General features: G+C 31.8%; 1 protein-coding gene and 1 long non-coding RNA gene across 4 annotated transcripts; one reads left to right on the top strand and one right to left on the bottom strand.

Annotated features, from left to right (window-relative positions):
- Positions 1–4984: 4984 nt before the first annotated feature.
- LOC147408100 (uncharacterized) lies at positions 4985–9667 on the bottom strand. Its single transcript, XR_015175826.1, has 3 exons — positions 9352–9667; positions 5753–6106; positions 4985–5666 (listed from the first exon to the last, which is right to left on the bottom strand). It is a non-coding gene; the product is annotated as an uncharacterized LOC147408100 (long non-coding RNA).
- Positions 9668–17536: 7869 nt separating this feature from the next.
- Positions 17537–26079, top strand: LOC147408101 (disease resistance RPP13-like protein 4). 3 transcript variants are annotated; one of them, XM_086436978.1, is made up of 3 exons: positions 17537–17668; positions 20536–20648; positions 23031–26079. In XM_086436978.1, exon 3 carries the CDS (start codon positions 23035–23037, stop codon positions 25603–25605), a length of 2571 nt encoding a protein of 856 aa, XP_086293104.1. In that variant the 5' UTR covers positions 17537–17668; positions 20536–20648; positions 23031–23034; the 3' UTR covers positions 25606–26079. The 3 variants fall into 3 exon arrangements, with proteins under 3 accessions (XP_086293104.1, XP_086293105.1, XP_086293102.1); XM_086436979.1 differs by having other exon boundaries at positions 17560–17668; positions 20549–20648; XM_086436976.1 differs by lacking the exon at positions 17537–17668 and adding an exon at positions 17669–17785 and having other exon boundaries at positions 20549–20648.
- Positions 26080–27454: the final 1375 nt, after the last annotated feature.

A 27454-nucleotide genomic window follows, 5' to 3' on the forward strand; every position in this document is an offset into this window, starting at 1 on the left:
ATAATTTCAAATTGTTGTGGAAGAAAGTGGGGATAGATATGTTAGAGGAGGAGTTTCTTCCAAATCTGGGAATGAAACTATGTCAACTGAAATGGTTGAGGGTTTTAGATATTTCTTTTAGATTTCCATCTGAACACCCTATCGTAGACTTGTTGAGTGGAAATCTCATTTCTCTTAAGATAGTAATTCTATTGAAAATCTTTGAAACCTTCAAATTTTATATCTTGAAGGCTGGCCTAATTTAAAGAGATTCCCAAGAAATGTAGAAACTCTGTAGAAACTAACCACCCTGTTTTTAAAGGATTGTAAGTCCTAAAAATGCCTGCCCATGGAGCTTGAAAATCTTTCCAAACTTCAACTGCTGTGGGTGTCTCATGTTGTGAAATCAAGAGTCAATGATGGGTTTCATGTTTTTGAGTTGAAGAAACTGACCCAACTTCGTAGTCTTTCCTTGGAAATAATTTCAAAAGATGGATACGAAAAAGGGGATTTGAAAGTGTTGTCAGAGCTCAAACAATTGAGGACGTTAACATTAACATTAACATTGAAATGGTATGGTTTTCGCGATAAGCATCAGCTGGCGAGGAAATTGGATCATGATCTCTCACATCATGTGATATCATGAGGTAAGTATTTCAAATGAATCCACAACTGACTTTTCCTATTTAAACATTTCCATATTTTTCTCTTTGTTTGTTTCTTTATTTGTTGTAATAATGTAAGTCTTACGTTTGATATGTAAATATATAACTTGTTATAGCAATTAAGATACTAGGCTTTGTGTTATGTGTAGTTATAAATTGCATTATTTAGTGGTTTGGGTGAGCTCTAAACAATTTCTGGCTCCAACTCATTAGAGGATAAGGGATTACCTTCATCTGTTAGAAGTAAATGTGGATATGAGATTTTTGCATAATTAAAAGGTAGATATGACATTTTTACCTTTGTAATTAATCAAAATTTAATGATTGGTAAAGTTAAAAAGTGATATCTGTGTCAAAGTAATGTCCGCAATTGCCCTTGTTGAGCAATTAGAAGGATTTTTTTTAGTTTTCTTTTGAAGTTTTGATAGATCAAAGCTTGCCGATAATTACCAGCAACAGAGTTCCAGTGCACGCACTATACAGTTGAATGACATCTCAGGAGATGGACAAATAGTATCATTTGATTGTATAATCCATTAATTGTGTGGTTATCATCATCATGATGGTTGTGTCTTTTGCCTTCAATTAATATTTGTGGTATTGTTGAACACCAAGTAGAAGGGTGTAGTCTGTTTTGATATGATCTATGCTTGTGTTGGATAAACATTGAGAACATGGATTGTTCATGAACTTTGAATTTAGAACTCCTTATATAGATAATTCTATCATAATAACTTAGAATCTTATTAAAATATTAAAAACTCAACTTTGTATTCTAGAATTTGAAATAAAGTCAAAAGATGCAATAGAAGAAGGGGATCTGAAAGTATTGTTAGAGCTCAAGCAATTGAGGAAGTTAAACTTAGGGCGTGTTTGAATGCAGAAAATGATTTGTTAAGCAAATCCTATTCTACTCTTTGGGCACAACATGAAAAATTATTTTTGTTGTTTGAATTGCAAAAAAAAAAAAAAATTATTCTAATTTGACTTTTATGATAATTATATAAAAAATAATGATAAAATCATTTTATTTTGGGAAAATTTTGAATTATTACACCCCCCCCCCCAAATTTCTTAAATTATTAGAGAACTACTATTGGCACCCCAAAATTTTTAAAGAGCTACTATTGGCATTTTACATTTTAATTATTTCACCCCAATTTCTTAAATTATTTATCACCCCCCCCCTCCCAAAAAATAAATAAAATAAAATAAAAAAATAAATTAAAACACACTCTTCAAACATTACAAAGGTTTGGCTCAAATTTATAATCTCAACATTATAACACTCATTCAAACAATTTTAGTAGTTGTTTACAATTATGATTAGGCTCATATAAATCCTAAACCTAAAAAATAAATTCAATCTAACAAATAATGAAATAATTTTTTTTACACAACAACTTTTACTTATTATTTTCTTTTTTTATTTGAGGTGTAATCAATAAATTTTGGGGTGCCAATAGCAATACTGTATCTTTTTTTATTATAAAATAAATGTTGATATAATTTAAAATTAATTATTCAAATAGAAATTTACAAAAAAAAATAGATTGATTTAGATAATTAATTTTTTTATATAAAAATAATTAATTTTTAACAATTTAAATAATTATTTTATAAATAAAATTATGGTTTTTTTTTATTCCATTTTTTTGTGTGCTTTTTTTTTATTTTTTTTTTATTTTGCTTAACTTTATTTATAAAACAAATATTGATTTTGTTTGATTTGATGTGTGCTAGAGAATCATTTTCCAAAAGGAGAGGGGTAAGAAAATGATTTGCCATTAATGAAAGAAAATTGGGGGTGTTGGCAAATCATTTTACGTGCAAATTTAGAGTTTTTTGATGCATCAAATACTGAAAAATTGTTATTTTCTACGGAACTTCAAATTCCCCCTAATTTTCTGTGCAATCAAATATACCCTTAGTACTCGTGGATAGAGATTATGACATGGAAATAAAAATACAGCGCTAACTTTAACCTCTTCAACAACTTCCAGAGCTTTATCTTAAAGCTTACCATGGAAAAGTGACATCTATGTGGCTCAATCCCACCACTCGTCCCAATTTACTATACCTAAATCTAAATTCATGTCGTTTTGCCCGTTGCAATCCACAATTCTTTGAGGTCTGGAAATTAGGGGCCCGTGTGGATACAGGAGCCAGAAGTACTTAAAATATAAGTACTTCTAGAAGTACTTTCTAAAGTACTGTCTCAAGTAGCTGAATACGTGTTGTACGTTTGGATGTAGGATCTGAAAAGTACTGTCAGAAGTACTTCTCATATAGTTTTGTGTTAGGAAACTATTCTGTATTCTGTTAAAATGACCAGAATACCCTTATATGTAATAATTACTGTTTTTACCATTATAACTCAACAACATATGCTAAAAAAAATAACAGTTACTATTTTTATTAAATAAAAACATTATAACATCATTTTATACTCAAAATATACTTAATCTTTTTTTTTTTTTAATTCAACAGAACCTCCCCTAAATATTGGACATATAAAAAATAAAATATGTATAAAAACATAACAACTATCATATAATAAAACCTGTATCATCATATATAAAATCATATGTGATAATCACACCAACATATGTAAAATGAAAAAAAAAATATTCATAAACAAAATTTATATGTGATCGTCATTCCAATAAACAAAGATGTTCATATAGTAGAAACATATTAAATTTATCCAAAAATATAATTTATTTAGTTAATAGTAATTTTTAAATCATAAAATTATATAATTATATCACGTCGATCATAAGCTTCTTTTATAGCTTCAGCTATGACTTCTCTCCTACGTTCCATTTCTTTATGTCTTTCCCGTTGTGAACGTCTCGAGGGTCCAGACTGATCTACACTCCTAGGGACGGCTTTATCTATATAATCTAATTCTTCGTATATAGCAAATTCAACATCTACCAAAGCTTCATTTCAAATGAAATTGTGCAGTCCCATGCAAGCAATGACGATATCCCTTTGAGTATCAATGGAGTATGTGTGCATGTCCCTAAGAATTGCCCATCTTGCCTTTAATACCCCAAAACACCTCTCTATAACATTACGCAATGAGGAATGAAGATGGTTAAATAACTCCTTCTTTTCCTTCTGCCATGCACCCCGTCGAAAGTCTTGTAAATGGTAACAAACACCCCTATATGGTGTCATGTACCCATCCATCAATGGATAGCCAGAGTCAACCAAGTAATATTTACCTACAAATGAATAATAATTTCATTATTTTATATATATAAACATATAATTGAATGTACTTTTAAGTAAAATTTTGAATACCAACCTGACGGAGGGTGAGAAAATCCTGAATTAGGATTATTTATGGTTTTTAAGAACACGTTCGCGTCATTTGTTTGTCCCTCCCAACCAGCAACTACATATGTGAAGAACATATCGAAAGAACATACAGCCATTACATTTTGTGCTATACCTTTTCGACCTAAATATCGAAGTTGATCTACCATTGGAACTCGTGCCCCAATATGAGTACCGTCAATCGCTCCCACACAATCCTTCATATAAAAAAATTTTATTTTAAAGATTAAACATTATAATTTTTTTGAATTTAACTTTAAAATTACCTTAAAGAAAGGCCAGAATCTTCGATTTGTACGAATTTGATGAGGAATCTCATCCAAAGAACGAGGCACAATAAGAGTTTTGCACAATTCAAGGACAGCTTTCAAGATTCTATGAAAGTGTCTACTCACGGTTTCTTCAGAACGTTGAAATCGATCACCAACACTTCGCATGCCATCGTTTTGTCCCAATATCTTCAAGAACATTCCTAAGGATACTTCCAAAGAAACGTTCCTTGTTCTTTCATGACCCACCTCTTCGTGTAAAGTATTGCATAATTTCTCAAATACATGCTTCTCCATTCGAAATTGTTCGTGACATATTGCATTATTCCCAGACAAAACATAATTCATATAATTTTATCCAGTAAAATTACAATTAGTCTTTGGTTGTCGAACTAATTTATTTTTACGAGCCGTGCGATAATGATTTGCTGCAGCAAGTGCAGCCATACATATAATCTCATCGTCTGAATCTAAATAATCCATCTTGTTTCTGTTTACATTATTAATATAAAAAATATATCATTTAATATTCCATATTAATAATCATATAAATATATTCAATTTATAAACAATCATATAAAATATTAAAACAAATATTTTTAACAATCAAACCATAATTCATAATTCATAATCCATGAGACATAATCAACAATCCACAAACCAAAAATAAATAGAAACTTAATCCATACAGAATAAATCCAAATCATAATCCATGAAACAAATTTTCTTTTATTAACCACATAGTTCACAAAAAAAAAAGGATTCATAAAAGACCGACCCATAAAGAAAACTATGCTACCCTCTAGTGATCACCACAATAACGACGATATTCAAAATCAATGTACGATAGACGAGTATCATTTGTCGGCAAGTTATAAAAGGCATTCCTAAAATCTACACTCTCCACGAACTTGGATATCACATAAGAATATCGATTGCTACCTATAGGAATATCATCCACTAATTCATTAAGAAGTGACAAGCATTCACCGGGAGTAAGCTTTTTTTACTCGTTTGAAAGTTCATCTTTATGAATTTTTGATTGGAAAAGATCCACCAAACGACTGAATTCAACCTCGAATAAATCAGATTTTTTTCCCTTTTTGCGTTTTGATTTATAATCCCCACTTATTGATGACCTTCTCTGTGATGGTCTTGAACTTGGTGACTCATCAATATCATCATCGGGGTGAGTTGGGAGTATATTTTCTTGTGTCGCTGGAATGTATTCAGGAGTATCATCATCATCATCATCATCATCATCAGCAATTGACTCATTCGTCATGTTTGTCGTTGTAGAATATCGAACACGAGATCCGGTAGCTGTGGTACCACCAAATAACTTGTCCAACTCATCTCTATGCTCCAATGCCTTATAACGAAACTTATTATCTCCAGAATGTTGCTATAAAAAAAAATAAATATTATTAATAAATATTATTAACATATTATAAATAAGTGAAATTAAATATATTAAAAAATATGCATTACCATTTCTCGTTCAATCCACCATTCATCGCTCATGATTATAGAATAACCGTTCCAACCGATTCCAGTTACACTCATTAGATTGAACCAAGCCTTCCAATCTAATTTTGTTTTGTTCCAATGATTTTTGAATTGTTTTTGTTCGAATTTAAATCCTGTTTTCTTGAAAAATTCATTTCGAACAAACTTCCATCCTAACCTATCTAAAGTTGGCCCATTTCTGTGACCTTGCGCGACTGCTTCAACACATAGCTCAACAAAGGTCTTGTGTAAATACGGACTCCAATTTGCTTTACCCTTGTCATTTTGTGTTGCAACTTGTTTGTCTTTGTTCATATTTGTTGTTTCAGAAGGCATCTTAAATGAAAACAAACCAATATGTGAAAAAATAATAATAAATGTTTAAAAGAAAAAAATTAATTATGTGTTAGAAAAAAACATAAATAAATCATGTGTTAGAGAAAAATTAATTACAACAAACTGATTTTGATAGGATTTAAAACCAATAGAAGAGATAAGACAATGTATGTCTAATGTAGGACTTGTATTACATACTCTTAAGATTGTTTACAATTAGGATAAGGCTCATATAAAATCCTAAATCTAGCAAATAGAAATATAATAGACAGAGAGAGATAAAGAAATACCCTTACTGTTGATAATACACCAGCACCCAGATGCACAAAAATCATAATACCTTAAAAATATATAATTACACTAAATATATATATAAATATAATAAAATTATATTAAAAAATTATAAAAATAATTATTTTCAATTTAAATAAATTTATAAATTTTATAATTCTAACGAAATTTCGGCAGCATTTCCTCTTAAAAATGGACGTATGAAAATTTTCTGATAAAAAAATACCTGCATAATACACAATCTAACATCCATGCAACAGTTCATATAAATATTATCAATTCAAGCACCCCAATATGTCATCAAAGCCTAAAACACGACCTCGAATGAACATGAGACTAATTCTAACATAAATTCATCCCAAAACATTAGCAAACCATGAAATTTTATCTTCAAAAGCCACAACGAAAAAAATCGAACACATCTAGGGATGAGGAAACTAGTAAAAAATAGATTCTGTGATAACCCAATCCACCACAGACTACAATAGAAATTATAATTGCAAGAAACACAAAAAACTTTAAGATTTTATACACCACCCATAGATTTTTAACAAAAAAAAAGAGTTAATAATCTACATCACCCAAACATGCTAACAAACAACTTTTACTAAAACCTCACCAATTCGTATATAACACCAAAAGAACTACACACAGTTGGTGTGGCGTTAGTAAAAGTTAGTGTTGCAATCGTAACTCTCTTAAAGAAATTCAATAATACTATGTTTAGGCACTTGGACTTCCAATCAATGATTACCAAGTTGCATTTGAACTAGCTTTATTTGCATATATGATAGAGGTGAATGCATCCATTATAGGATCTCATGTCATAGTTATGCACCTGAGATTATATATCAATGCTAGTAGATTACAGTTTAAAAAGTTTTTCTCCATTTTATATATATTTTTGGTTTGTTTTTCACTAATCTTTGGCTAAATAATAATAGGGAAATGTTCAACACCCTAAGCTTTACCCTACACTTTAATAAACGTGTTTTGTCCTACATGGGTTAGAAGTTTTGGAATGGGCTGATTTTTGATGAGGATGATCTCTATGATTAGAAGATCATCCTCACCAAAAATCAGCCCATTCCAAAAATTTTAGCCTATGTTTACGAGTTGAAAAATCGTGGACTATCCATTTTTTGTAAACCATTTTTTATGATGTTAGAAGTTTTGGAATGGGCTGATTTTTGGTGAGGATGATCTCCTCATCATAGAGATCAGCCTATTCCAAAACTTCTAACCCATGTAGGACAAAACACGTTTGTTAAAGTGTAGGATAAAGCTTAGGGTGGGGAACAGGACCCATAATAATAGGCTTAGAGTCATAGCTTGGTTTGTTGATATATCGCAATGCAACCTTGAGATCAAGAGTTAAATTTGGTGCATTCTAACCATTGCTTGGTATTGAATCCTGACCCAATTCATCAAGCAATCTTCATTTAGGACAATTAGGGATTAGATTAAATCGAGAATCATTGGAAAACTTCTAAATCTATATGATTTAGAAGTCTCCATAACCAAGATTTCTTATTTGAAGGGCATTTGCAATGGTTATGGACTTGGAAGGACAACTCCGATCTCACGAGTCTTATATAGAACTCCAACATTGCTCACAAAATTTAATTTCGAGGTTCTTCTATAAGTATGGGGTATTTTAGCTACTAAATAGATAGATAAAAACATTAAAAATCACCCAAAATTATATTTGAAAGTTGTAGATATTTGAGAGGCTGTAATTGAACCACATGCTCTTACAAGATTCAAATCACTCAAAATAGATGTTCGCATTTCAGTTTTAAAATCAAAACTTTGCTGAAATTCCCAACGGAGGCTTTAGATTGACTCAACTCAACCAAACATTAAATAAATAAATAAGTAAATTCAATCTCATCCATGAGCAAGCAATATTCATCCACTCTAATTAGTTACACAATATATCAGCTCAAACATGCAAGTAATGAAGTACAAAGCATGAACATACTTCACCTCAAAACATTTGAAAAAAAAAAAACACTTCACAAGAAATGAGACCTAAGCATCTTGATGATAATTTTGGGTTAATCCCCACTTTAAGCTTATACAATTACAATAGCGAGACCACCATTATAATATTCAGTAAAAAAATCCGATCCAAACAAATCCATTCCTCTTATTACAAGTAAACATAGGAAAAATACGAATGGAATTCGAAGGAATCAATGATTTACAGATTGTGTTGAAGGTCAGATTAAAATAATAAAAAATAAAAACTGAAACCATAGGCTATAGTCCTACATACCCTTCCTCTTCAACCCATTAGAATAAGTTTTTAGCAAATGTTCCTAAACGTAAACATTGGCGAAAACGAAACACCAACATTAACAATTAACTTCATTTTTATTTTATTTTTTCTAAAGAACAAAAAGGCCGTTCTAAAAAAAAATCAAAATTGAGTTTCTAAACAGATTTGTCGACTGAACCTCGACAGAGAGAGGTAACTCTCAATTTTTAATTTTTTTTCTTTTATAAAAATCATTTGAAAAAAAATCAAAATTGAGTATCTAAACAGATTTGTCGACTGAACCTCGACAGAGAGGTAACTTTCAATTTTGATTTTTTTTTTTTAAAACCATTTGAAAAAAAAAATCAAAATTAAGTTTCTAAACAGATTTGTCGACTGAACCTCGACAAAGAGAGGTAACTCTCAATTTTGATTTTTTTTTTTTTTTAAACCATTTGAAAAAAAAAGAAAAATGAGTTTCTAAACAGATTTTGAGAAGAAAGCGAGGTTCAGTCGAGGTTTAGTCGAAATTTCGAAGAGTTTTAAATGAGAGTTACCTCTCTCTGTCGAGGTTCAGTTGACAAATCAGCTATAGAAGAACAATCCATTGAAGAACAGACGAGGGTTATACCTCACGGTTGTGTTTTCAATCGAAAACTTCAAAGTGGGATTAAAAAAGTAGAAAAATTACCTCTCTCTGTCGAGGGTTTCAAGGATGAGAACGATCTCGCCACCGTTGAGAGTGCCGTTGAGGGTTTCTGTTGAGGGTTTCCGTTGATGGGGTTAACCACCGTAATCGCCGGAGGGAGAAGTCAGTCGGAGGAAGAAGACAGTCGGAGGGAGAGAGATGACTCGGCTCTGTCGAACCAGTCTCACGATTTGCTTCCCTATGTAGTGCGGAGAAGACAGAGTCACCTTGTTTTACGTTTCGTTTATCTTAGAGTAACCATGTTTTACGTTTCGTTAATTTAGGATAAAATAACGATAAAATAAAACGAGGGGTAAACTTGGAAAATTGTGAAAAAATTTGACAGGAAAATTGTTCTCCGCAAAAACGAAATTGAGAAGTACCAATTTTGGTACTTCTCATAAAGAGTGTGGTTTGGAATATTGATGATGATGCCATTTTTATTTTTTTAAAATATTTGTATATCTTACTTTTTCTGAATCTGTTTGGTTTGTTTGTTTGTTTCTTAAGGGATTACCTTCATCTGTTAGAAGTAAATGTGGATATGAGATTTTTGGCATAATTAAAAGGTAGATATGACATTTTTACCTTTGTAATTAATCAAAATTTAATGATTGGTAAAGTTTAAAAAGTGATATCTGTGTCAAAGTAATGTCCGCAATTGCCCTTGTTGAGCCATTAGAAGGATTTTTTTTTAGTTTTCTTTTGAAGTTTGATGATAGATCAAAGCTTGCCGATAATTACCAGCAACAGAGTTCCAGTGCACGCACTATACAGTTGAATGACATCTCGGGGAGGCGATGGACAAATAGTGTCATTTGATTGTATAATCCATTAATTGTGTGGTTATCATCATCATGATGGTTGTGTCTTTTGCCTTCAATTAATATTTGTGGTATTGTTGAACACCAGTAGAGAGGGTGTAGTCTGTTTTGATATGATCTATGCTTGTGTTGGATAAACATTGAGAACATGGATTGTTCATGAACTTTGGATTTAGAACTCCTTATATAGATAATTCTATATAATAACTTAGAATCTTATTAAAATATTAAAAACTCAACTTTGTATTCTAGAATTTTGAAATAAAGTCAAAAGATGCAAATAGAAGAAGGGGGATCTGAAAGTATTGTTAGAGCTCAAGCAATGAGGAAGTTAAACTTAGGGCGTGTTTTGAATGCAGAAAAATGATTTGTTAAGCAAATCCTATTCTACTCTTTGGGCACAACATGAAAAATTATTTTTGTTGTTTGAATTGCAAAAAAAAAAAAAAACAAAAAAAAAAAAAAAAAAAAACATTATTCAAATTTGACTTTTATGATAATTATATAAAAAATATGATAAAAATCATTATTTTTTTGGGAAAATTTTGATAATTATTCACCCCCCCCCCCCTAATTTCTTAAATTATTAGAGAACTACTATTGGCACCCCAAAAATTTTAAAGAGCTACTATTGGCATCTTACATTTTAATTATTTCACCCCAATTTCTTAAATTATTTATCACCCCCCCCCCTCCCAAAAAATAAAAAAAAAATAAATAAATTAATTAAAAAACACACTCTTCAAACATTACAAAGGTTTGGCTCAAATTTATAATCTCAACACATTATAACACTCATTCAAACAATTTTTAGTAGTTGTTTACAATTATGATTAGGCTCATATAAATCCTAAACCTAAAAAATAAATTCAATCCAACAAATAATGAATAATAATTTTTTTACACACCAACTTTTACTTATTATTTTCTTTTTTTATTTGAGGTGTAATCAATAAATTTTGGGGTGCCAATAGAGCAATACTGTATCTTTCTTTATTATAAAATAAATGTTGATATAATTTAAAATTAATTATTCAAATAGAAATTTTACAAAAAAAAATAGATTGATTTAGATAATTAATTTTTTTATATAAAAATAATTAATTTTTAACAATTTAAATAATTATTTTATAATAAAATTATGGTTTTTTTTTATTCCATTTTTTTGTGTGCTTTTTTTTTTTATTTTTTATTTTTATTAACTTACTTTATTATAAAACAAATATTGATTTTGTTTGATTTGATGTGTGCTAGAGAATCATTTTCCCAAAAGGAGAGGGGGTAAGAAAATGATTTGCCATTAATGAAAGAAAATTGGGGGTGTTGGCAAATCATTTTACGTGCAAATTTAGAGTTTTTTGATGCATCAAATACTGAAAAATTGTTATTTTCTACGGAACTTCAAATTCCCCTAATTTTCTGTGCAATCAATATACCCTTAGTACTCGTGGATAGAGATTATGACATGGAAATAAAAATACAGCGCTAACTTTAACCTCTTCAACAACTTCCAGAGCTTTATCTTAAAGCTTACCATGGAAAAGTGACATCTATGTGGCTCAATCCCACCACTCGTCCCAATTTACTATACCTAAATCTAAATTCATGTCGTTTTGCCCGTTGTACGTTTTTGGGCGAGCCGGGCAGAAATCAAATGCGGGATGCCATTCTTAAGACACCAAAATATTAGAGAGTGTGTTTTGGAATATTGATGATGATGCCATTTTTATTTTTTTAAAATATTTGTATATCTTACTTTTTCTGAATCTGTTTGGTTTGTTTGTTTGTTTCTTAAGTATTAACGTTTGATCTATAAATAAATAAGTTGGTTGTTTTTGCAAATAAGGTTTTTACATCTCTCTGTCCCTTTAGCTGTAAATAGCATTATTTCGTATGTAACATTTCTGAAGGGTGCTGATTTTTGAACTCAACCTAATAGGGGGACTCAAAACTCACCTACATCGCATGGGTACATAGATTCTATTCCTTGGAACCGACCTGCCATCTACAATTGTATATACCAAGGTACAGTTGTATATCTCGAAAGAATCTACGATTCTTTACGTATGACACGTTAGTGAGTTTTAGAGTTCAACTGTCAAGTTGAGTTGAAAAATCATTATAAAAGCAATCTACAAATTAATAAAGACAAACCACATCATAGCCGAATTTTTTTATCTTATATGGGATGATTTTTGGTGAGGATGATTTCTATGATAAGGAGATCATTCTCACAAAAAATCAGACCATTCCGAAATTTTTAACCCCATTAAAATTGGTTTACAAAAAACGTTGACGATTTACAGTTCTTGAACTTATTTTGATGGGGTTAGAAGTTTCGGAATGGGATGATTTTTGATGAGGGTGATCTCTTCATCATAAAGATCATCCTCACCAAAAATCAGCTCATTCCAAAACTTTTAACTCATATAAGACAAAATAATTCAGCTATGGTGTGGGTTGCCCTTATTGATCCGTGGGGTGCTGTTATAATTACCCTTAGAGTTGACGTGGATTATTATTAATTTAGCAAACAACATCAAGTACAAATTACACTTTACCAAAGGTTTAATCCGTAGGAATATCTTCATTTCACTGCAAACCTTTAACGTTTAACATCAAAACTACAGAATAGGGATCATGTCCCGTTCTTAACCAAGGTTATGTGGCACCCCATTATATCCCACGTGACATTTTTTGGGACCCACCAACCATATGGTAACTTCTAATTTTATAAATAGAGATCTCTGGGACTGTAAAACTTATGAGAAAAATAGTTATTATTCTTATTATGTTCTTTGGACGTAGGCACACTATCGAACCACATAAATCCTTGTGTTTGTACGTGTTTTTTGTCTCTTTATTGTTTTGATTTTTCACATCTATACACAAAAGGATCAATTTCGTTGGTGATGTAAATCCGTTGATTATAGCATTGTCTAAAGAATGATTTCTAATTGTTGGATTTAAATTCTTTTTCAAGAGATTAGATTTAGTGGATACAATTTTTCAAACACTATGATTTTTTGTTAGGAACGAGACACCTGACTCATTAGTTGATTGCGGTGAGCTCATTTCTAAGAGAGTACGATTTCCACACTTTTGATGAACCATCAATTTTTATTGTTAATTTGTAAATCACTTTTGATGGGATTAGAAATTTAGAGATGAGTTGATTTTTTGTGAGGACGTCTCCTCACTATAGAGATGATCCTCACAAAAAATCAGTCAATTACTAAACTTTTTAGTCATATAAAACAAAAGTTTGGTTATATATTTATATTTCCTAAATTCAACCCGTCATAGAATAGTAGGAAACCTATTACAATATCACTCCTCTTTAGATTCGGAAACCACATATTATAGAAATTGGAAACTAGAAAACTAAATTGCACGTTCTGGTTTCCAATTCCAAGTTCTACTTGAACAAACAAATCAAAAAGATAATTTTCTTTTGATCTAGTAGTCATATAAAACAAAAGTTTGGTTATATCTTTATATTTCCTAAATTCAACCCGTCATAGATCTAGTAGGAAACCTATTACAATATCACTCCTCTTTAGATTCGGAAACCCACCTATTATAGAAATTGGAAATTAGAACTAAATTGCACGTTCTGGTTTCCAATTCCAAGTTCTACTTGAACAACACATAAATCCAAAAGATAATTTCTTTTGATCTAGGTCCAAGGATTTGAAAATGGATAACTAGCAAACTTACACAGAACCCCCAAACTTAAAAATGAAATTCATCGGTGAAAAATAACTTTTAATATTTTGTTTTCAAAATTCATGGAATTTCATCCTTTATAGTCCTGAAGAATCTAATCATGTTTTTGGATGCCAAGAGATGAGCCCAAATATGCTTAATAAGAGTGAAATCCTTAATTTAGTAAGGCTAAGTGGACTCTATTGCAAAGAAGACATTTAAATTCAAAAATTAAAATGCCCTTAACGTTAATTATGTAAATAAGCATTTATTATATAAAAGACTAAGATACCCCTTTTTTTTTTAATAAAAATAAAATGAGTAAAAGTATTATTAAATGTAAATGTGGTGAAAATGCTAATGTGCCCGTGAAGTCTTGAACGTTGCATTATATATATATATATATAGTATATATATATATATATCTATATATATATGGTCCCATTCAACACCAACCATTTTGGCCAACATTTTAGCCAACCATTTTTGTCCTACATGGGTTAGAAGTTTTAGAATGGGCTGATTTTTGGTGAGAATGATCTCTACAGTTAGAGATCATCCCGCCCCAAAAAGCCCCCCGTCCAAAACTTCTAGTCCCATGTTTACAAGTTGAAAAATCGTGGATCGTCCATTTTTTGTAAACCATTTTTGATGGGGTTAGAAGTTTTGGAATGGGGCTGATTTTGGTGATGATGATCTCCTCATCGTAGAGATCATCATCACCAAAAATCAGCCCATTCCAAAACTTCTAACCCATGTTTTGAAAAATGTTTTGCCAATATATATATATATATAGGGAGCAGTTCGGCAACCCTAAAGTTTGCCAAGTTTGGTGCCAAACAATTTTGTAAATCACTTTTGATAGGGTTACAAGTTTTGGAATAAGCTGATTTTTTGTGAGGATGATCTCTATGGTGAAGAGATCATCCTCACAAAAAATCAGCTCATTTTGAAACTTCTAAGCCTAGTTTACAAGTTGAAGAATCATGGACCGTCCAATTTTTGTAAATCACTTTTGATGGGGTTAGAAGTTTTGGAATAGGCTGATTTTTGGTGATGATGACCTCATCAGCATAGAGATCATTCTCACAAAAAATCAGTTCATTCCAAAACTTCTAACCTATATTTTGAAAAATGTTTGGCACCAAACTTGACAAACTTTAGGGTTGCCGAACCACTCCCATATATATATATATATATAGTAAAACAGAAATGAGTTAGAATAGTTATGTGTGACATAAATGTCCAATCAATTACAATATTGTGATAGACAAATCCAACTACAAACCTCCCATTATTTACAATTTTGTGAGTTAAACCTCCCATCAAACTATAATGTCATAAGACCCACTTTATTTTATTTATTTTTTACCTCCTCTAATTTTATTGAATTTTCTCCTTTACCCCTTTAATCCATTTTATTATTTTTCATCTTTTACCCCTTTAATCTTAATGTTTTTAATAATACCTCTCAAATTTTATTTTTTCCACTTTTATCCTTTTAATGTAAACGATGATGCCCTTCCTCTAATTTTTTGCTATATTTTATCTTTTACTCTCTTAATCCACTTTATTAGTTTTCATCTCTTATCCATATCAAGTTATAGTTTCTTCATTTCTTGGGATCCATTTTATTTAATTTAGTTTTTACTTTTCCTAATTTTATTATATTATATTTTCTTTTTATCCCTTTAATCCACTTAATTATTTTTCATCTTTTACTCCTTCAATCTCAATTTTTTTTATTTAGAATAATATCTCTCTAACTTTTTTTTTTCATTTCTACTCTACCCCTTAACCTGAGAGAGGATGCATGTGTCATAGACAAAGTTGAACTCTGCTATATATATATATATATATATAGGGGTCCCGTCCCTTTCAGCAACAAACATTTTGGCAAAACATTTTTCAAAAACATGGGTTAGAGGTTTTGGAATGGGCTGATTTTTGGTGAGGATGATCTCTACGGTGAGGAGATCATCCTCATCAAAAATCAGCCCATTCCAAAACTTCTAACCCCAGTTTACAAGTTGAAAATTTGTGGACTGTCCATTTTTTGTAAACCATTTTTGATGGGTTAGAAGTTTTGGAATGGGCTGATTTTGGTGATGATGATCTCCTCACCGTAGAGATCATCCTCACCAAAAATCAGCCCATTCCAAAACCTCTAACCCATGTTTTGAAAAATGTTTTGCCAAAATGTTTGTCAAAAATGTTTGTATGCTATATACATTTCCCTATATATATATATATATATATATTGATGGAGACTGTAATGTTCATTCAGATTAGGATGGGATGCATGGCAATTGGCAGGAGGATGCATGGCAATTGGCAAAACACTAAAAATCACTTTAGTCAATCCCAATTATTTTATTTTTAAAATAGCCTTCAACTTTGACCGAGTAACATGTGAGATGACTTGCCTACTTTAAGGATTTTTTTAGAGTCAATCACCACATATATTTATTTTTTGAAAATATGTACGAAAAAGTCTTTTCTAAAAAATATTGACTTTTTAGTATTCACTTTATCAAATATTAGTCTAAAAATGATATTTGAAATGGAAATATCGTAATTACCCTTTCAATGATTTTTGAGATTTAAATAAACGCGTTTATTTGAAGTATTCATATGTTTTAAAATTAATGACATGCATCTTGACCATGATTATTTCTTATAGATCAATGGAAAATGATCTAAAAGAAAAAAAAAATCTTAACTTTCTCTTCCCAAAATTAATAATCTTTAACTTATGTAGATGATGATGATCATGATGAAGATGAATATGGTCATGATCATCATAATGATTTGATTAATGTATATTAGATTTATTGAAATATATACATAATTTTAAAACTTGACTTGAATGTTCATCTAATTAATTCAACTAAATAATTAGTAAGTTGACTCAAATGAGTCAAATAAAATTATATTGAATAGTTTTAAATAAATTAAAATATTTATTTTTTACAAAAATATTAATAATTAAATAAATTGATTAATTTTTTATTCGATTTGATATATTCTTAAATCAAACCACTTTATAAAGTTGTTAAAAGGGTATTTCAAGTATTTTTCTTTAAAAAAATCTCTAAAAATATTTAATAGATTAATATTTAATTAAGTAAAATTAAAATGGATGGTCTGTATTCTTTAGTAGAAGACTACTTTGTAAAGCTACCGACACTTTTTCGTAAAGCTACCGACTATCTTCCTTCCTTCCCTCTTTAGGTAGAGTAATTTTTGAGAATAGGGACCTCCCTTGTCGTCTTGTGGACCTTATTTATAAGGATGCTTTAGGTATGTTTAGAATAGGTTATAATTATAATTATTTATTTATTTATTTATGGGGTCTACCTAATCCTGTTTTAATAGTCAAAAACATAAAATGAAAAAAAAGGATTATTCCGTACATATTCTCAATAAAGACTTTCACAATCATTGTCCCATTCTTTCAAGGTTGTTCTTAGGCACACGTCAAAGTGCAATAAATACACTTCGTAAATTGGAATCTTAAGGTATTTTAGTACAAAATAATTTTTTAAGGTCATTTTGGATACAAAATCCAATTTCTAAAGTGTATTAAGTGCACATTAGGGCGTTCGTTAACAAAATCCTTTCTTTAATTATTTATATATATATTTTTTCCAAAAATTGCCGACGCATTACTTGATTGGGTCTTTGTTTGAATAATCTCGAAAGGAAGAAACTAGGAAAGTCATCAACCCAGATAAGAGAAAAGTTCACACTTCTGTCCTGTCTCAACTCTCAACACACAACTCAGTGTAATCTCTCTCTCTCTCTCTCTCTCTCTCTATATATATATATCTGATTTTGTAAAAAAAAAAAAAGGAAAAGAAAAAAACCTAACGAATTTCGCATCCTGGTTTCAAATTTTGGAGGTAAAGTCTTGCTCTCTCTCAATTCAATAGCAATTTAGTTTTTCTCATTTAAAACAGTAATTACTATATGCATTTGGTTCTTCATTTAGTGCTTTTCTTTTACTTTTATTTATTTCATTAATTCATTGTTTTTGAAGAAAAATATGGATTTTTAGAAGCTGATTTTTTATGGGATTCGTTTGAATTCAATTGGGTATGTGGATCATTCTTCTTCCTTTGTAGATGTTGGTTTGTTTGTTTTTCTTTTGACTATTTAGTTTTAACCATGTTTGGATGGAGAGAAGTGGAGAGAAGAGAAGAGAAACTCAGTTTCTCTATCACGTTTGAATTGACAGGAGAGAAATTGGGATAGTTTTGAAATTTGAAAATATTAAAAAAAATAAAAAATTTAAGAGCAGAATTAGAATTATAAAATATTTTAAAAGGGTCCTATCCGTTTCTCTCCAAATCTCTCCATTTTAGGAGAAAGAAAACTCGCCTTTTTTTCTTTTCTCTTCTCTCCCCACTTAACAATCCAAATAAAAGGAATGGAGAGAAACTCATTAATTTTATTCTCTCCATTTCTCTCAATCCAAACACAGCGCTAGAAAATTTTATATTTTGTTTTCTTTTTTGCAACTGGTTTTTTATGAAAATATTTCAGTCAAATTGGGTCATGGAACTTCTATTTATTTATTTATTTTTTACTTTTACAGAGAACTAGTGTAATTGGGATGGGGGAATTGCAAGATTTTTTTTTTTTTTTTTTTAATTTATTTATTATTATTTTTACGGAGAAATTAGATTTTAAGCTGATGGATTTTGTTTGAATGAAGAGGCATTTCAGATTTTTCTTGGGTTGGTTTGTGGGGTGTGGGGAATGAAAAGTGGGTTTTGAGTCTTAGCTTTTGTTTTTTACCATTTGAAGTGTTCAAAGAAAATCTTTGATGGCTTTAATAAGATATGATTCTTCATGAAAGATAAAAAATTCAGATTCGGATATCGCTGTATCCGAACTGATAAGCATCCGTTGACATCCCTATTTATGGGTATTTAATTTGTTGAATTAATATTTTATTTTGTGATATATATTTTAGGTTTAAAATTTGGATTTTAATTATTTACTACATCAGCATAGACTATGCACCAATCTCGGACAAACACGGTGCAAACTAAACCCATCTCAGGATCAATGTCAGAAAAATAGTACTGTTAGATAATCTACTTAACGATTTTCGATCACAAGATCGAGGAAAATCCAATTTAGAATATGCAAAACAATTTTTCTTGTGGCCTAATATATCCTTTGACCACAATCTTTTGTGACAGACTCACACCCTCTAACCAAAAACATTGATCCCACATACATGCATGGACATATTTGTCTCTGGCATCCTCTTCAATTGTTAGGGTGAAAATTTTGATAGGGTATAAACTTTGATTCATGCTAAGGCGATTAAAGGTCTCTCTAAAGTGTGTTAGACAATCCTTATGCTTTCTATTTTTACTAAAATGTTGTCGATATAAACCTCCTTAGTGTCTCCAAGCTTATTTGTAAACATTTTGGTCACTAACCTCTAATATGTTGCATCCGCGTTCTTCAAATCGAAGGGGATGACTTGATAACAAAACAATCTTTACTTGGTGATGAAGGTGGGTTTCTCCAAGCCTTTTCTTGCCAAAGGTATCTCTGGTTGTACACAAAATATCTTTTTGTATAGAGTGCAAAGGTTGACTTTTATTTTTTTGCTAATCAAGCAAGGGATTTCATATAAAAAATAAAATAAATAATTTTACAGTATTTGAAGGATGTATACCCCCATGAATTACATTAAGCAAATATAGGACAGAGTAAGCAGGTCTCCCCATGACTTTTGTTCCCTTTCCAAATGTTGAGGGAATCTCAATTCTCAACCGAACAAGAGAGCAATATTTATATAATGTTTATTATTATTATTATTATTGTGGAGGGATAAAATCCTTTCCCTTCTAGACACATGGCATTATGTGGGTAGAACTTTATTTAATTAGAGAAGAATCCCAATTTAAGAGGATTATTCCCTTTTAGATAATTATTTTATTTGGATACAGATAAATATGAAAATTATAATGTAACTTGGGTTAAAGTTTCTTTTCTAGGTTGGGTTTTTTTTTTCCTTTTTCCTACTCAAAGGACCAAAGGCCATCGTATAAGAGGAGGAAGAAATAAAGGGGAGGAAGAAGAGGAAAAGAGGGATATGGGAGAAATGTCTTAGGGGTATAAGGTACAGAGATTCTCATGTAATAGGAATAAAGACTATAGTAGAGTGGAATGCCTCTCTGAGCTAGTAGATATAGGCACATTTCCGTGGATGTAGGCACCTTTACCAAACCGTGTAAAAATTCTCTCGTGTTCTCTGTTTTCTATATTTTTTGTATTCGTACGGTTTGTGTGGGTGTGATCTTGAGGTAACTCACAAAAATCACCTCTATATTTTGAGTGTGATCTTGATATAGGTTGCAGATCTCGAGGTGAATCACAAAAATCATCTCTACAATTGTTGTTATTATTATTATTATTATTATTATTGCACTAAGCTGGCATCGCATATAAAGCTGAGTATCAATCCTTGCTATCCTACTTTTCTTTTTATATGATACCAACAAAGTTACAATGCTTGGAAAAGCTAAAGATCAATATTTGCTTCAGGCCAAGCTTCTTTCATCTTATAAATAGTGCGCTTTGTATGATTGTCTTTCTACAATATTTATTGGCAATAAATTTGTAATAGTCTTCCTTTGTAGGTGTATCTCAAAAGAAGGAAGCTTATTGCTATGTAATTGGGTCTTTCTAGGAAGGTCAATCTCAAAAGAAGGAAGCTCTAACAACCACTAATAAGCACTTGTAAGTTCTAATTTCCTTTGCTTCCCCAAGCTTTCTGTATAGGTGGATCTCAAAAGAAGGATGCTTGTGTGTGTGTGTTTGTGTTTTTTCTTTCCTTTGTTTTGTTAGTTTTATTATATTTATTTCCATGTTATTGCCATAAATCCTATATTTCTTCTTTTCTTTGAATAAAAATGAAAGAGCACTCTTATGAAAGTGACTTCACGACTAAAGACTTACCGCGCTACACATGATTTCTTGATGAATGGTTGGTATAACACTACATATGGGTAGATAAAAAAGCTCATTTCATTAAACCAAATATAAAACTGCATATTAAATATAAAATAAAAATGTACTTTTCAAATCTTTGTTAGTAAGTCAGTATTAGATCGCCGATTGAAAGAATCGTGAATTTATCACAACTTTTTCAAAAAATCAGAGAATTTGTCACCATGCTACAAAATTAACCAACCTTAAATGAATGCATGTGTGGTTTAGGGTTCTCAATGGATTGGACTAGACTGAAAATTTGACTCATTCCGATCTGACAAATTGAGATCTAGATTGATGGTTTGTATTTTCTTAAGGATTCAACAAAGCCAATTTGATAACCTATTGGCTCTGCTCTAGATCAACCATGTATGTCCCGATCCTATAAAATGTGGCTATTTATGTAAATTATATATATATATATATATATATTTTAAATATATGACATTTATTTATATTTTGTACATCGATCCAATATGATTCCATGAAATTGTCATTGATCAGATTTGGATCTTAAGATTGAAATCCGATAAAAAATAATCAAACAAGATCTGATCAGATTCTTATTGGATCAATTTTGGTCAAATCCAATCCGTATCGGATTAGTCCTAGACTGATCCCAATCCATTGAAAGTCCTAGTGTGGTTATCTATAATTTGAAAAATAATAATTTCACTTATGGGGAGATTTTATTATAGGATTACCTTTAGTCATCATGCCATAAGTTTTGGGATATAGTCATAGTATAATGAAGTTGTAATATTGTAGTCCTAAAAGAATCCCTTATTGATCTCATCTATTCTATATAGAGGAAACTCAATTTTTTTGAACAGAGATTTGCTGTTAAGAAAAAACTGTGTTAAGCTATTAACTCCATGGCATGAAGCTATGTGAAATAAAGACACTGATTGGTTAAGTGGAGAAAAAATTACTATAGAATATTAGCAAATTTCTCAAAATGTGGTCAACTTTAGACGAAATTCCCATTCCGCCTAACTGTTCATTTTTATTCCCGAAACATGAAGAACGAGATAGCAGGTTGTTGGTTTGAATTCACTTGTCTGTGTTTTCCGGTTAGCTCTTCTTTTACATTGATCCTCTGCTAAGCAAGAAAAAACCTACTAATCCCGTTGTTTCCCCTGCCTCTTGCTTAATGCTAATTGGTTCTCATCCCGTCTGAAATAATATTTCTGATCGCTCTTTACTACGTGGCACTCCCTAGTTGTACTCATTCTTCCCATTCCCTCCTCAAATCCCTTATTTCAATGGATCTTTTCCCGTGCTTAGGTTAGCTCTTCCATCTTTAGGGCCTGTCCTCCTCGTTTATTTGTCTCCATAGGTTGTGATCGTCTTAACGCCAAATCTATCTTCAGGAGTGACAATCTTGCTGGTTTAAAGTGATTGAGTCCGATGATTTTTAATTTTTTTTTTTCAAACCGACAATCGCATTGGTTATAAAAGTGACCATCTTGTAGGTTTGCAGTGATCTCGCTACTTTAAACCAGCGAGATCGTCACTTTGTAAAACTTGTGATCCAGTTTTTCTATGTTTTGGGAATTAAAATGAACAGTGAGCTGGAATCCGAATTTCGGCTAAGAAATAAATCATGGTATTCTATAATCAGCCTCCTTACATGATCAAGGATGTCCCCACCAATGCTATAATCTTTTCCTATAAAGACATACACTACACCAGATCTGTCTGAGGCTCAGTTTGGGCACCTATTGGAACCATTATTGTATTACACTACTTACAAACTATGATACATGCTTGTACACACAACAAAGTAAATTTTGCCATGATTTAAGCACTTTTCTTTCTTTTGTGTATAGGAAATAATCAGATGTTGCTATGTCCTGATTATGTATCTAGGAGCTATTTTATGTACACAACTCTGAAGATGAAACTTAAAACCATAATTTTTCATAATCCCTTCACTTTCTTTTTGTCATGATTTGGTTTTACACTCAGCTTTAAATTTCATTGTCGAAGTATATCGATGTGCTATTTTTTTTTTCTTTCTATATTGTTGAAATATCTCTAGGCAAGAAGTGATTTTATGTTTTGAGTTGTTATCTTGACTTCCTTCCAATTTTAATCTGAAAATTATATTTGTGAAAAATTGTGTAGGAAGATGTTGGATCCAGTAACCAATATTCTCTTAGAAAAGTTGGTCGAAGGTCTTTTAAACGAAGGTCAACATGTACTTCAATTCCACGATGAGTTCAAGGCTTTAAAGACAGAGCTTTTGTTCATGCAAAGTTACCTCAAAGATGCGGAAAAAGTGAGAGTGAAAGACCAAAAGGAAACTCTTAAGGTGGTTGTGCAGGAATTAAGGGAGTTATTATACAGCGCAGAGGACCTCATATTAGATTGTGAGTTCTTCTTGGAATCAGAAAGAAGAAAAATGGCAACCAAGTGCATGACTTATTGTTCTCCCTCATTCTTGAGATTTCGTTATCTAAGGGGAAAGAAGTTGGGTGAAATAAACAAAGGAATACGAGCTCTTAAAGAGAAGATGAGATCTTACCTTCCTACAACTTCTCTGGTTCTAAACCAAGAGCATTTAGGTATTAATCGGCCAGTGAGATACCCAGTCCTAATGAATGATGCTGAATTCGTAGGCCTAGACGATGCTGCAAAAGAAATTATAAAGTGGGTCTTAGAACTCCAAGGGTCCTTAAACGTCATTGGTATTGTTGGAATGGGTGGGATAGGCAAAACCACCCTTGCTCAAAAGATACACAGTGATGGTAATGTGGAGAATGGTTTCCATAGTGTCTTGATGGTGTCTGTTTCCCAAACTTTCAAATTTGAAGAGTTAATCAAGAACATGTTGAGAAAACTCAAAGTAGACAAAGATTTGGTAAACATGGATGTAGACCTTCTACTGGAGGAATTACATGATCAATTAAAAGGGAACCGATGCTTGGTTATCCTAGATGATGTGTGGGGCCTAGATGAAGGGTCATGGTGGGAGAGCTTGAAATCAGTTTTGCCTCGAGGGAATGGTAGTTGTGTCATTGTCACAACTAGGCACGAGGAAGTGGCTCGATCAATGGGAGCTGCTGAGAAGTACATACATCGTCCCCAGCTTCTCTCTGATGAGGAAAGTTGGTCATTATTCACCAAAATTGCATTGGGAGAGAAAGAAGGCCGGTTCCTTAATCCAGAGCTTAAGCATATTGGTAGGGAGATTGTTGGTGAATGTAAAAGGCTCCCACTAGCCATCAAAGTCATTGGCGGAATGATGAAAGGTAAAGAATGTTCGATCAGCGAGTGGAGTCGGATATACGAGAATTTGAAGGACGAGCTTGCCAAGAAGGGTGATCGAATCTTTTCTGTCCTAGAAGTAAGCTACCAAGAGCTTCCGTCACAATTGAAACCATGCATGTTGTGTTTGGCCATGTTTCCTGAAGATTACGAAATCTCATCAAAAGAAATAATTCCTTGGTGGATTGGTGAGGGCTTTGTTCGAGGAGGAGGAGGAGACGACCGGAGGACTGCATATGAAATTGCACAAGAATACATTGATGAATTAATCAGACATTGTTTATTAATGGGTGAAAAGATGGATGATTTCAGAGAACACTTCGATACATTTAAAATCCATGATTTGGTACGAGACATGATTAGGGGGATTGCCAAGGAAGAAAATTTTATTTGCTTCTATGACAGCAAGGGTAGACCCTCCTGTACTCGATCACGCCGGGTGAGCATGGTGCGGAATGCTGATATGAATCTCTTTAATGAAATCAATTTCAAATTGTTGCGGACCGTAGTGGGGACAAATATAGAGGATGGTGAGGAATTTCGTCAAAATATGGGAGTTAAACTATGTCAATTAAAATGGTTGAGGTTTTTGAATATTTCTTTTCAATATTCATATAGTCATCATTCCTGCTGTACCGTAGATTGGTTGAGTGGGATTGGATCTTTGAAACATCTCATTTGTCTAAGAATTGACAAATGTGGATTGGAAAGACTTCCTGATTCCATTGGAAACCTCCGAGACCTCCAAATTTTGTCTCTCTACTTTTGGCCTAATTTAAGAACATTACCAAGAAATATTGCATCTCTGGAGAAACTGACCACCTTATCTTTGTACGATTGTAAATCTCTAGAATCGCTGCCGAAGGGGCTTGGAAATCTTTCTAACCTTCAAGAGTTGTGGGGTTTCAAAGTTGAGAATTCTTCTAGTGATGGGTCTTTTTGTGTCTCTGATTTGAAGAAAATGACTCAACTCCGTGTTCTAGAGTTGGAAATACGATCAGAAGATGGAATAGAAGAAAGGGATCTGAAAGTGTTGTCAGAGCTCAAACAATTGAGGAAGTTAAGATTACTGTTTCGATACTTTGTCTATGGTAGATATCTAATCAAAAGAAAAATGCAGCATGAATTTTCACCTCTTCAACAACTTTCAGAACTTCGTCTTGAAGGTTACCGTGGAGAAGTGACACCTACTTGGCTTAATCCCACAACTCTTCCCAATTTATTATATCTTTCTCTTGATTCATGTGGTGTTACCCGCTTGAGTCCAGAATTCTTTGGAGGGAACAAAGACGTCTGGAAATTGGAAGTCGTAGTTATGAAGGGCATAACTAATCTGGTAGAGAACTGGAAAAGGTTGTACACTGGAATGCCATTCTTAAGACACCATCGAATTGAACGTTGTGATTACTTGGATTGGTCTCGACGGAGATGATGACTCATCCTCACAAAACCGGCTTGTAAGTGAGGATTGCCCCAGTTTTATATATAACCCAAGGTCTTCGTACCTAGGTGATGTGGGACTATCGCTCAACGTGTGTAACGTCTCCTACATCCATGTGGTTACCTCTCTCTGATACTATGTAATAGCCCATGGGCTTAACTCATCCTCACAAAACTGTCTTCTGAGTGAGGATTGCCCCAGGTTTATACATATCCCGAGTTCTTGATACATAGGCGACATGGGACTATCACTCACAAGAAAAAACATCAATTCAAGTGATGTGCTGTGTGCCTCATTTCCTTTAAATGTTTTCATATTTAACTCTTTCTACGTTTGCTTTGTTTGTTGCAAATTGTGATGGTGTAATTAACGAATAATTGGTTGCAGCAATATATGTAAGGTTTTTATGTCTTCATTAAAGTTATAAATAGCATTTGGTTGCTGTATAGGCATCCCGATTACTACCAGGGGCAACCCACACTATAGACAAAAATTTCTTCTTATATAGGTTAAAAGTTTTGGAATGAGTTGATTTTTTGTGAGGATGATTTCTATAGTGAGTAAGTTACTCTCACAAAAAATCAGCTCATTCCATAAATTCTAACCCCATTAAAACAAGTTGAAGAACCGTAAATTATCCATTTTTTTGTAAACCACTTCTGATGGGATTAGAAATTTCAGAATGGCTGATTTTTGGTGAGGATGATCTCCTTACCATATGAATGAGTTAAGACATCATTCTTAGACAAAGTTTTGTCTTATATGATTGAAAAATTTCGGGATGAGCTGATTTTTTGTAAGGATGATTTCTCATCACAAAAAATCAGCGCATTCTGAAACTTCTAACCCTATAAAAAGTAGTTTATAAATTGATGGTCTATGATTTTTTGACTTGTAAAAGATTTTGAATGGATTTATTTTTTTGTGAGAATGATCTCCTCACCATAGAGACCATTTTTATAAAAACTCAACCCAATTCGAAACTTTTAAATCATATAGAACAAATTTTGTTAGTAAACGTTGTCATCCTAAGATTTTATACCAAACGCTCCTCATACACACACACATATATGTATAGAGAGTCATGTTCAACACCATACGTGTTTTGATCTACATGGGTTAGAAGTTTTGTAATGGGATGATTTTTGGTGAGGATGATCTCTATGGTGAGGAGATCATTCTAACGAAAAATCAGCTCATTCTAAAACTTTTAACCCCATCAAAAGTGATTTAACACAAAAAGGACAATCTCGATTCTTCAACTTGTAAGCATGAGATTAGAAGTTTCGAAATGGGCTGATTTTTTGTGAAGATAATCTCCTTACCATAAAGATCATCCTCACAAAAAAATCAATCTATTCCAAAACTTCTAACCCACATAAGACAAAACATGTAAGGTGCTGAAAGTTGTAAGGGTATTATTGGAGAAGGGGTAGAATTGTAAATATAATAAAATTGAAAGAGTATTATTGAAGAAGTGGAGAAAATGAAAGAAAATAATTTTTGAATGATTTTATTATAAAGTGGTTGGAAGAGAAAATATAATAAAGTTGAAAGGATATTTTTAGAAAAATAAGGGGAGAAAAGAGAATAAAATTGAAATTGTTCTTCGAGATGTGTGAGATTGAATATGATCTACTCTTTGTGGAGTATAAGCATTGGGGGAAGACAACCGTTGTGTTTTATTATATAGATATTATATAAAAAAATTGATTTACAATTTAAAATTGATAACTTGTAAGAAGATAAATATATTTTAATTAAATATTCATTAACTAAGCAAAGTGTGCGTTGTAAAAAAAATAATCATAATTCCAATATAGTTCATAGCTTAGCTATA

The sequence above is a fragment of the Akebia trifoliata genome, chromosome 3, assembly GCF_017979445.1.
Source record: "Akebia trifoliata isolate Shusen 1 chromosome 3, ASM1797944v1, whole genome shotgun sequence".
Classification (NCBI taxonomy): domain Eukaryota; kingdom Viridiplantae; phylum Streptophyta; class Magnoliopsida; order Ranunculales; family Lardizabalaceae; genus Akebia; species Akebia trifoliata.